Source organism: Pelophylax lessonae, assembly GCF_965119305.1.
Source record: "Pelophylax lessonae genome assembly, chromosome: 9".
NCBI classification, from domain to species: Eukaryota; Metazoa; Chordata; class Amphibia; order Anura; family Ranidae; genus Pelophylax; species Pelophylax lessonae.
Window position 1 is genome coordinate 54,071,553 of NC_138776.1, and position 12,814 is coordinate 54,084,366.

The window sequence follows — 12,814 nt, forward strand, 5'->3', positions numbered from 1 at the left end:
AGTCGTGTCGCCCTCCTCAGACTCACAACTGCAAAGAGAACACACAGGGGGCGCAAACGCCTAGTGCATTACCCAAGATTTATTGAAAAAACAAACAAACAGCCAAATCAATACTCGCAAACAACAGATGTGATGTGCATGACATTCCATGATGGTCAATCAACGTAGCAACAGATGACCGAACAATGGGCGATTTCGGCAGGCTGGCGCGTTTCGGGAATGCATCCCCTTCCTCAGAGCTCCAAACTCTGAGGAGCATGACCTATGTCCTCTTTAAATACACTGATTGTGATGCAGGAGGAACAGCAGCACACAGTCACTGGAATCTCATACATCCTTGGATAATTGGATGCCTCCTTCCAATATCTTCCAGGCGCATCATCTGTGAATTCTCTAGACCAGTTCCAAAGAGACCTCAATGAGCATAGCTGGGACCTTGCTAAGCAGTAGAAAGGGGCAGCAACCCTTAAAGTGATTGTAAATTCTCGTTTTTTTTCCCTATAAAAATAAAAAAACATTATATAATTGCCTCCTCTGTTCAGTTGGTGTTGCACAGAGCAGCCCGGATCCTCCTCTTCTTGGGTCCCTCTTCTGTGCTCCTGGCCCCTCCCTCCTGTTGAGTGCCCCCACAGCAAGCAGCTTGCTATGGGGGCACCCAAGCTGAGTCACAGCTCCCTGTGTCCATTCAGACACGGAGCCTCGACCCGCCCCCACCCCCTCAGTCCCCTGATTGGCTAGCTGACTTTGATTGACAGCAGTGGCAGCCAGTGGCGCGGCTGCTGTGCCTCAGCCAATCAGGAGAGAGAATCTTGGATGACTGAGACACTTGTGGACAGAGAGAGACTTCAGGTATATATTAGGGGGGCTGAGGGGGGCTACTTCACACAGAAGGCTTTTTAACTTCATGCATAGAATGCATTAAGATAAAAAACCCTCTGCCTTTACAACTCCTTTCAAGCGGATCTTCACTGCATCTAAGTACCAGAAACCAAAAACACTATTTAATAAATTTTTAATATTCAAAACAAACTCCCCCCATGCATCTATGTCCCTTTTGCTTTAGTTTGTTGAAAAATCACTTTGAAAACCACCCCCTAGAATTTCTAAGTGGGGCCATCTTGAGTAAGGGTAGATGATTCATCTAACATTTACTTCCTGCCCCTAGCTCAAGCATGCTTGCAGGAGAGTGTGCTTAGCTGAGAAAACCTCTCCTCCCCTCCTGAAGACTCCTGGGATGTATGTCATCATTCACCTAGGCAAAAAAACAGTAAGTAACTGAAGAAAGGTATAAAAAAACAAACAAACATGTAAAACACGTAAATACCTTCCTTTCTATTTACTAATGCTATCATCATGAGGATTAATAATAATCAATTTTGATTGGGAGAATGAAGCTCCACTTTAAGGCGGGGATCTCCTCCTCCTGAACAAGAACCCCTCTGTTCCAAGCCCCAAACTATTTATGCTCCCTCCCAGCCACCATCGGGGCAGTTTTCCCCTGGGATTGGCTGTGACTGCATAAATATTCAACTGCTGATTTGACCTTTCATCCCACATTCTTCCAGAACCCTACAGAAGGCAGGGGAGACGCAGCCAATCCTGCAACCAGTGGGACACAGAACAGACCAAAATAGAACTATATAAATACATTTAAGTAATCTAGTACCTACCTAATAGGGTGGTACAGAAAAGTCTTCAAAAAAAGTGTTCCTATATCACTGGTGCCCAATTCTGATGTTGCTCAAGAGAGTATATTAATAAAGGTAGGGGAGCTTATGTGCTATGTATTTGCCCATCAAAAGGGGAAAAAAAGGTGGGGGCTTTTTCATTGAAGTGTCCAATTAGGCAGAACTACAAATCATTTTGCATATCCAATCCTTCAAATTCTATCTTCCTTTTTTTTTTTTTGCTGCTTTGATACAACTCTCTGTTAGTTGGTGGCTACTTGTGTTCCTCATGATCCCACTGTATGTAGAAATGTAGACACCCTCTCTTGTTTGCTCCTGAGATGGTCTGGATGTATGGATATCATGACAAAACACAACTAGTTATTAAAAAACATATTGCAACAATTTCTACAAGCTAATGCACATACCTTTTCTACTTATTTTGACTTCAGACTTCTGGTGTGGGTACTGCTGGTGCGGTTACTGCTGGCGGTTACTGCTGGCAGGTAGTGTTGGCGGATACTGCTGGTGGGTACTGCTGGCGGGTAGTGTTGGTGGGTAATGCTGGCAGTTACTACTGGCAGGTAGTGCTGGTGTGTAGTGTTGGCGGGTACTGCTGGCGAGTAGTGTTGGTGGGTAATGCTAGCGGTTACTGCTGGTGGGTACTTCTGGCGGTTAGTGCTGGTAGGTAGTGTTGGCGGATACTGCTGGTGGGTACTGCTGGCGGGTAGTGTTGGTGGGTAATGCTAGCGGTTACTGCTGGTGGGTACTTCTGGCGGTTAGTGCTGGCAGGTAGTGTTGGCGGATACTGCTGGTGGGTACTGCTGGCGGGTAGTGTTGGTGGGTAATGCTGGCAGTTACTGCTGGCAGGTAGTGCTGGTGGTTACTGCTGGCGATTACTGCTGGCCGGTAATGCTGGTGTGTAGTGTTGGCGGGTACTGCTGGCGAGTAGTGTTGGTGGGTAATGCTAGCGGTTACTGCTGGTGGGTACTTCTGGCAGTTAGTGCTGGTGGGTAATGCTGGTGGTTAATGCTGGTGGGTATTGCTGGTCATTCTGCTGGAGGAAGCAGCTGCTGCAGTAGAGAGCAGAGCCGCTGCTTCCTGTGTGGCTCCTGTCACAGGCGGGGTGCATTTCATATCACACCGCCTGTGAAAGAGCCAGAACAATACAGAAAGCAGCAGCTCTGTCACTGACTAGAGTCATCCTAAGTCTCCTGCGGAGTCGGGAGATAGCACGGCATTTGCGGGTGTCCATGAGCCGCCGGCCAAAGGCTGCCTGGAGTTCTGTGGCCGGTGGGCCGCATTGCCTGCGGTTCCGGGCCATGGTTTGGACATGCCTGGTCTAAAGGATTTGTAGTGTGCATGGGGCAGAGCACTAGCCTACAGCTAAAACTGACTGTTTGTTACTAGCAAATAGAAGCGCGGAGGGGGGGAGGGGGAGATTTAAGAGTCACAGAGAACGTTACAAGGGGGCAGAAACAATTTAATGAAAAATATAATATGTGTATAGATTATGTTTGTTGAATAAGAATATCTTTAGTGTACCTTTAACTCTGATCATGCTGAGGCTTGTAGTTCCTCAGAGGTGGGGGGGCAGGGGGGAGATCATGGAGACATGTTGGGTTTCAGCAGTGAGATTGAGCCATACACTTTGGATCTGATATTGTTTTCTGTGCTTTTGGCCACACCGCAGTTTCGGTCTTTCGTGTCAATAAGAGCTCTGGAGCATTACTGCGCCGATTACACGCCTCACCTCACATCCGCAGCTTTCTCTACAGCCCAACAAGAAAATGTGCCCTCTGCAATGGGACGTTTTGGCAGCTCAGGTAGCGGAACTGTGCAGCAAGATTATTTTGTGCCGCCTAATACCACTCGATGTGGACCATTTGTTAGAGAACCTTTCTGGGGTAACTGATATTTTCAAGAAAAGCTTTTCAGAGTACAGAAATAACAAAAAAAAAGAGAAGTAATTTTTCTGCTGGAACATTTTGTGTCAGGTCCATTTCTGTCTGCAAGAGTCCAAAATCATCGGTACATTAAAAGCCCTGTCAGAGGAAATGGCAGCTGGACATGATGCAATCCTTTATTAAAAAAATGTAATAACATTTTTCATTGTCCAGAATAAAGTGATTGTAAAGGTTCGATTTTTTTTTTTTTTATATATATAATAACTTACCTGTTCTGTTCAATGAATTTGCACAGAGTAGCCCCAAACCTCCTCTTTTTCGGGTTCCCCGCTGAAACCGGTCATGTTGAACAATGTTACAGGCAGCATAATGTTCTCCAAGGCTTCTCCAGACCCTTTTACGTCTGTCACATGTGCTCAGGGAGAACCTGATCTCATCTGTGAAAAGCCCAAGGGGCCAGTGGTGGACCTGGCAATTCTGGTGTTCAATGGCAAATGCCAATCGAGCTCCACTGTGCTGGGCAGTGAGCACAGGGCCCACTAGAGCAGAGCTTGACAAATTTGCTTTGAATCTAGCAGCCAGCTAAATAAAGGAGCTCTGTGATGGGCCTGCTCAGGGGAACATCATAGAAAAAAATACCACCGGGTTGACCATACCTAGGCCACCCATCCGCCTGGGAAGGTAGGTTACAGACCTCTTAATGAGGTTCAGTTTGTTCCCCCATAACAGCTGGAAGAAATCGGTGTAGATCTTTGCATAGAGAGACACTGGCAAAACACAGACAAAGCTGACATACAGAAATACCGGAATCAGGTACGTTTTGAAAAGGGCAATCCTTTCCCTGTAAGAGTTTCCATTCCTTCCAGCTGACAACCTTGGCATCGGCATCTTGTAGCCTGCTTTCCCAATCTGCAAGGCCATAAGCACTGGGAACAAATTTGATGCCTAAAACATTAATTTCCTGTCGGGCCTCTGGGAAGGTGCCTGGAAGCCCAAAGCCATGGCCTTCCAGAAAACTTCACTCTCATCCTGATTGATCTTTGAGCTGGATGCCTCAGCATACTGCTCCATCACCGAGATCCCCTCCTATGTCCCAGAGATTAAAACAGACACGCCATTAGCATAGGCCACAACCCTCCAAGGAGGCTTACTAGGAATGCCCAAATGCACTCCGCAGAACGGTCCGCTCTCTAACCTCCTGATGAAGTGATCGATTGTGAACGTGTATAGCAGAGGACTCAAAGGACACCGCTTACGCACACCTGAGCCAACCTCAAAGGGCCGTCCGATCAAACCATTCATAGGCATGAAGCTTTCAGCTCCTCTGTACAAGTTCTTTAGCCAATCCATAAAGGCCCCCTCCAGGCCAAATTTGCCAAGAAGCAGCCATAGGTACTCATGATTGATCAGATCAAAAGCTTTTGCCTGATCCAATGCCAGCAGGTTCTTTCCCCTGCCTGCAGCCCTGCACTATTACAGGGCCTCCCGGACAGCTAACACCAATGAAAAAGTGCTTCTACCCTGAACCGAACAGTGCTGGTGGCGAGAAAGTAGATTGCCCGTTACAGGGGATAAATGCCAGAAAATGATTTTTGCCAGCATCCTACTATCAACATTGAGAAGACTAATGGGCTGCCAGTTCTCAATTCTTGAAAAATCTTTACCCTTTGAGAGAAGAATCATCACAGATTATCTCATGGAGGGAGAGAGTAAACCCTCTCTCAGACAGCCATTAAAAACCTCCACCAAATACGGAGCCAGAGTAACCTTAAAATGCTTGTAAAACTCAGCTGTCAATACATCTGGCCCAGGCGACTTCTTAATCGCAAGCTTATCAATAGCCATAACCACCTCATCTGCAGTGATATGATGTCCAACTCGCCTGAGAACTGCCATTTTCCAGTCCTGGATTATAATCCAGAAAACCTGACATGCCTGCCCGATCAAGGTCCCTCCTGCCCAGGAGGTCAGCATAATGTGACCTGGCGGTTTCCAGGATCCCCAACTTGGACTTGGTCAAGGAACCCATACTGTCAACCAGGCCTACAACTGACTTAACTGCTGTACCTTGTTTGCAATTCTGGTAGGGTCGGGCGAGTGATATTTCCCATAATCCCTTTCCAGAATTAAAGAGGCATGCCTGTCATATTGACACTTCCTGAGCAACAGTTTAACTTCAGAGATCCTCTCCAGATCTCCATTATTCAAGACAAGCCTATCAAGCTTCCTCCACAAACGCTGGTAGGTGGCATACTTATCAAGCTGTTTCTTCCTATGGCCTTAAAAAACCCATCGATCTTTTGTTTTGTAAGCTCCCACCACTCTGACTTACTGCTACAAAAGTCCATGATCGACACATGTGCCTGAAAAAAATTCTCAAAGGATTGATTCACCTTCATCGTCCAGGAGTGCCTTTAAAAAAAAACTATTCTACTCCGACTACTACCTCGCTGAAAAGTGAAACTCGTGTCGTCTGGGTAGCAATGAATGTGCACATCAACCAGACCTGCCTCTCCAGATATTTTGTTTAAAAAAAAAAAATAACTGTCACAGTCCAGTTTGGCTCCGGTACCTTTCCTGTCCTTAGTCCTAATGATGGTGTTGAAATCACCACCGAAGATAACTTGCTGGGCTATAAAAAGAAAAGGCTTGATCTTCATGAAGAGGCATTTCCTGTCCCATTTTTCTGGGGCCCATATATGTTAATCAGACTCAGATCCTGCCCCCCCCCCCCATGGAGATGTCTAAGTCCATGCATCTCCCCATTTCTACTTCAATAATCCACGGACAGGTTACCATGCTGGAAAAAAGTACCGAAACTCCAGTGTAAGGCTCGGCCGCAAGAAATCAAAAGAAGGGCCCACGCCTCCATTCCCTCTTCGCCAAATGAATAGCGGCCAAACTAGACAACCGGGTCTCTTGCAAAAAAATAAAAATAACAGCATCAAGCCTGCTGACCAAAAATAAGGCCATGCTACTAGCACTTATTGATTTTATGCTGGCGACATTAATGGTCGCCAATTTCAAAGGTGTGGTAACCACCATCGGGGTCATTGGGGTACACGTTTCTTAGCCTGCTAACCCCCCCCTTCCTACTCGGGGACCCAACAGTCTTTAATGTTCCCTGTGACTCCTCTTCCATGTAAAACACAGGCTCATCACCCGAAGAACTCTCATACTCCACCTTCAGAAAACACTTCAAACTTATTGGACACCTCCACCCCCCCCCCCCCCAGGTTCATATACGGGCACACCCTTCTTATTCCTCTTTCCAGACTTTATTTTTGCCTCCAACCACACCATATCTTTATGAGACAACTCTGACTGCAAAGCCCCCTCCCTTCCATTCCACCATCACCCACAACATCATCCACCCCAAGCACTCCACTGATTGCACTGAGACAACAGGGACAGAGACACTGGGGACCCCTGGCACAGCCCCCCTCTCCTCTGCCTCCTCCATGTCCAAGCGAAAAAACTCTTACACCAAAGCAGACTGCTTATGCAAGACCTCAGGGCACTAGCTGTACGTATGCCCAAATTTATCACAAATATTGCATTTTATCTTATTGCAATCCTTAGCCAGATTCCCCAGGCCCTGACACAGAGAGCACTTCATCTCTGGACATGAGGAGGCAAATGACCCTGAGAACTGCACATTTTACAGAGCTTTGGCTGCCCAGAGTCAAACAACAATCCTTTCCTCCCCAATGAAGGCTGAGGAGGGTAGATGCAACCTCCTCTGCACCAGCCACCCACCTGTCCATATGCCCCTCTCATCCACAATCTTCTTCAGAGGGGTCAGAAGCTCCACAATTCTCAGCTAGACAGACAGATTAGCAGAAGGAATGGATTCATTCCTTACCAGAATAGTGACATTCTTCACATGAGGTTGGCATGAGACAAGTTTTGGGACGAGTCCCTCCCACTCCGGCAGACCCCCTATACACACGACCGTACTTCTCCCAAAACAAATAGAGAAAATCGGGGCGAACAAAGGAGAGATCACACACATCACAGTGTGAGCTCCTGTGGTGCAAAGACTGTTGTGACTGGCTCAGTTTTCTCTGTACAGCACTACAGAATATGTCAGAGCTATATAAATGTATACTAATAATAGCGTGTGACTGTGGTGGGGACAAATATAATGACAATGGAGTTATATCATGCTGCAAACCCTTATAATACGAGGGATAAGTGTCTGATACAATGTAGAATGCTTTTCTCCATGACCTGAGAGTAGCGTTCAGCCTCCTCAGTATCACTTGAATGACCAGTGATGTGTGTATCAAGCAGGCCTGGTTTGGTCCCTCAACCGGCAGCGCTCTGTGTTCTCTGGTTGTTGGGCGAAGGAGATAAAGGTCTGTGTTGAGCATTTGTTCCACTGCAGTAGGCGATGTTTCGGTAACAGATCTCAGCACACCACCAGGAGTTATTACATCTCTTATCCCCCAGGCTCTCTTATCTGAAGACCTCCCTTTAATAATGGTTTCATGGTGCAGCTTGGTGAGCCATTTCCTCCTCCTGAGTTATTTCAGTGTCTGTATGGCCTGTAAATCATATCATATAAAGTTATCATCTCTACAGCCGCCCATATATAATAATACAATACGGGGGCCATACCAGAGCACACACAGCTGAAAATCTTTTGTTTGTGGTGTGGACAGGTTGGAGAAGATCTGGGGGTGTTCATTGAAAATTAGACTGAAAAGGATCTTTACATTATGTTTTGGGCGTCCACTCACACCCACGCCAACAAACCTGTCTAACTAGGAGGCTGTTTGTGCAACTGCTGTGTCCCTATACATTTAAGCTGGGTACACACTATAAGAAAATTGTAAGAAACATTCTGTTCGAGGAACGATTGTTCGATTTTTGTATAGTGTGTGTACACAATTTTCGACATTCGATTCAGACTTTCCAAACGCAAATTTCCGAAGGGACAAACATCCAAAATGTTCTTATGCGTGAACAGAACTAGTGATTTTTGTGTAACTGTCTGCCAATCGTATAACTTACATATACGACGGCAAGTACATGATCTTGCACTTCTGAGTCTGGGGCACGCATGCGCACCACTGGCCGTCTGCTCCCACTGCAATTACACACACCACGGGCTGATCTGCAGACATCGCAAACTCGATGTCCATCGGCACCCACCAATCATTCAGCATAGAGGCAGAACGGCGTTCTGCCTGTGTAAACAAGGCAGATTGCCATTCTGTCAGTAGGGAAGGCATGGATCCTGTGTCTCTGCAAAGCAGGAACATGGATCCGTACCTTCCCCTAGTAAAAGCCGTGAGCTCACGCACAAAAGAAAACGTATACGGGAAGTCGTGCCGCAAATGAAATCGCTGTTCAAACCACACATGTGAGGTATCGCCGCTAGAGCGAGAGCAATAGTTAAAAAAAAAGATCTACACTCTAACTCTAAACTGGTAACCGTTAGAAATTTTTAAAGCGTCGCCTATGGAGATTTTTATTGACCGTAGTTTGTCGCCATTCCACAGGTGTGTGTAATTTTAAACCGTAACATGTTGGGTATCTATTTACTCGACCTGACATCATCTTTTGCAATATACAAAACAATGGGCTAACTTTTTGGTTTAGTTTTTTTTTTTTAAGTGCAGTAAAATGTAATTTTTCATAATTAAAAAAAAATGGCGTTTGAAAGACCGCTGCGCAAATACCGCATGACAAAAATTATTGCAATGACCGCCATTTTATTCTCCAGAGTCTTTGCTAAAAAAAATATAAATAATGTTTGGGGGTTCTAAGTAGTTTTCTAGCAAAAAATAGTGATTTTTACTTGTGAACAAAAAAATGTGTGAAAAATGGGTTCGGTCCTTAAGTGGTTAAAGGGTGAACCCAGTCAAATCATCATTTAGTAAACTGATGTTTGAAACTTATAGAGCCATGATTTTTACAGTGTCAGAATACAATGTAATTTCTGTTGTTATTGTATTTTGCTCTTTTCAGCCTGTGACGAATGGAAAGTTCTACAGAAGCCCAACCTACATCGGGACGTAAATCGGTTTGGCCATTCAGCAGTTGTCAGCAATGGGTAAGTCTCTGTCCCCACTCTCCTACAGTGGTGAGATTACTGTGCAGTGTTTTTTATTTTTGGTCTCTGCCTCTGCCCATAATGGCAAGATTTTTCCAAAGTCATTTGTATCTCTGCTCCTCCTATAATGGTGAGATTTCCTGCAGTAGTTTGTGTCTCTGCCCCTCCCACAATGGTGAGATTTCCTGCAGTAGTTTGTGTCTCTGCCCCTCCCACAATGGTGAGATTTCCTGCAGTAGTTTGTGTCTCTGCCCCTCCCACAATGGTGAGATTTCCTGCAGTAGTTTGTGTCTCTGCCCCTCCCACAATGGTGAGATTTCCTGCAGTAGTTTGTGTCTCTGCCCCTCCCACAACGGTGAGATTTCCTGCAGTAGTTTGTGTCTCTGCCCCTCCCACAATGGTGAGATTTCCTGCAGTAGTTTGTGTCTCTGCCCCTCCCACAACGGTGAGATTTCCTGCAGTAGTTTGTGTCTCTGCCCCTCCCACAATGGTGAGATTTCCTGCAGTAGTTTGTGTCTCTGCCCCTCCCACAATGGTGAGATTTCCTGCAGTAGTTTGTGTCTCTGCCCCTCCCACAATGGTGAGATTTCCTGCAGTAGTTTGTGTCTCTGCCCCTCCCACAACGGTGAGATTTCCTGCAGTAGTTTGTGTCTCTGCCCCTCCCACAATGGTGAGATTTCTTGCAGTAGTTTGTGTCTCTGCCCCTCCTACAATGGTCAGATTTCCTGCAGTAGTTTGTGTCTCTGCCCCTCCCACAACGGTGAGATTTCCTGCAGTAGTTTGTGTCTCTGCCCCTGTAGTTCCTGCAGTGAGATTTTCTTGTGGGGGTTTCTTGATTCTAGCAGTAGATGATCTTCAGTGCTTAAACACATTTTAAAGACATTGACCTAAACAATTTGTTGAGTTTTGTTTTTAGACCTTGTCTGCAGTTACAGTGCACACTGCATACAGACGAAGGAAAGAGGCTTTCACACCTTTGATTAGAATTTATTTTGCATGAATATCCCTTTAACGGCAGTATAGGTTTGGTGCTCCAATGGGACATCTATATTCTGCTTCTTCAGTATATCAAATAAAAAAATATCTTTTCCAGCATTTGGTTATTATTAACAAAATGACCTTGAAGCAAAGTTAGACCGGGTGTATATAGCCAATGTCACTTCTGTAAAGTCACTGTTCTATATAGAAAAACTATTTACTATGAGGACCTACCTAATCTATACAATCAGGGAGGCCCTTACACTTCATAGTTGTTGGTAGATCTAAAGTTTATTGTACATTTAGATTAGTGATCGACCAATATAGTTTTTTTAATGCCGATACCGATATTTTGGTCATCGGATATCGGTATCTGCCGATATTTTCGGACATGTAAAAATTATTATATATATATTTTTTTTCCCCCCAGGTACTCCTTGTGGAGGGATCTGGGGGTCTAAAAGACCCAAACCCCTTCTCGGCGCTGAAAAGCATTCAAAACCCCAAGTTTGACTTTTTTGAATGCTGCCATTTTTTTTAAATCTGGCACAGAGTACCCCGCAAGTGATGTCATGACATCACTTCCGGGTTTTTGCATGGAGACCCGATCAGAGCCGAATGCAGCTTTGATCGGGTCTTCGGCGGCCTTGCAGGCTGGTTGCCCGGGTCTCCCGGTGGGACGGGAAACTCGGGCGAGCTGCGGAAGGCGGCGGGAAGGGAGGGACGCCCCCTCCCGCTCCTTGTAATGACAGCCAAGTGGCTTCCCAGCCGCATCGGTTGTCATTACAAGACAACCAACCTTTGGCTATGGACGCCGGTACTGGGGTGATGCCTCTAGCTGCAGCACTTTCCAGAAATATCCGTAATATCGGTAACCTCTGGGGCCGATTCCAATATATCGGGGAAAGTGCATATCGGCCCTCGATATATCGGTGTTGCCGATAATCAGACGATCCCTAATTTAGATTATAACTTGAGTGGTGAGATTTAGGCTAGCCATGCACAGAGCGAAATTCGGTCAGTTCTCCATGAACTGACCACAATTTGCTCAGTGGGTGCCCATCAGTCGCCTCCCACCTGACATCCCTCGGAAAAATTGGTGGCCAAACAGAGCCCACATCAATCTGATTGGGTATTTTGATAGCTGAAGGGGCTGGCTATTAGAATAGAATAGCCACTGTGTAGTGTGCATGGAGGGATTGGTTAGATTTGTTTCCATTATGCATACAAGCTAAACACAGAAATGTACACTATATTGTCAAAAGTATTGGGACGCCTGCCTTTACACGCACATGAAATTTAATGGCATCCCAGTCTTAGTCCGTAGGGTTTTATATTGAGTTGGCCCACCCTTTGCAGCAATAACAGCTTCAACTCTTCTGGGAAGGCTGTCCACAAGGTTTAGCAGTGTGTCTATGGGAATGTTTGATCATTCTTCCAGAAGCGCATTTGTGAGGTCAGGCACTGATGTTGGATGAAAAGGCCTGGCTCGCAGTCTCCACTCTAATTCATCCCAAATGTGTTCTATCGGGTTGAGGTCAGGACAGTGCAGGGCAGGTAAGGTCCTCCACCCCAAACTCGCTCATCCATGTCTTTATGGACCTTGCTTTGTGCACTGGTGCGCAGTCATGTTGGAACAGGAAGGGGCCATCCCCAAACTGTTCCCACAAAATTGGGAGCATGAAATTGTCCAAAATGTCTTGGTCTGAAGAGTTCCCTTCACTGGAACTAAGGGGCCAAGCCCAACTCCTGAAAAACAACCCCGCACCATAATCCCCCCTCCACCTAATGATTTGGACCGGGGCTGGGCTGAAGGCTAAAGGGCCATACACACTATAAGATTTTCTGAAGACTTTTTCCCTTCAGATTTACCTTTTCTATGTAGTACAAATTGAAAGTGTTTAGGTCTGACCTCATATTATATGGTTTTGGTAAATCTAAAGGAAAAAGTCTTCAGAAAATCTTATAGTGTGTATGGCCCATTAGGCTCTAGAATGGAGCACTGAGGTAGGGTGCTGTGATGTTTTCTATGTACAGCATACTGCTGGCCCCTCCCACCAGCCATGATCTGTCTGCATTGCATAGCTTAGAGACCCAGTGATGACATTGCCAGGGATAAAGTAAGGTATATCATGAAAATTAAAATAAAAAGGTTTTATGCCAACATTTACTTAGCACGTTGATAGGAAGGGGTGTGA

At 45.8% G+C, this 12,814-nt stretch overlaps 1 protein-coding gene across 1 annotated transcript in view; it reads left to right on the forward strand.

Annotated features, from left to right (window-relative positions):
• ATRNL1 (attractin like 1) overlaps positions 1–12,814 on the forward strand; it is a 1,075,574-nt gene that overhangs the window by 348,879 nt on the left and 713,881 nt on the right. Inside the window, exon 11 of the mRNA XM_082267948.1 lies at positions 9,554–9,638. Coding sequence (XP_082124074.1) covers positions 9,554–9,638 — 85 coding nt within the window. The remainder of the gene's footprint in view (positions 1–9,553; positions 9,639–12,814) is intronic.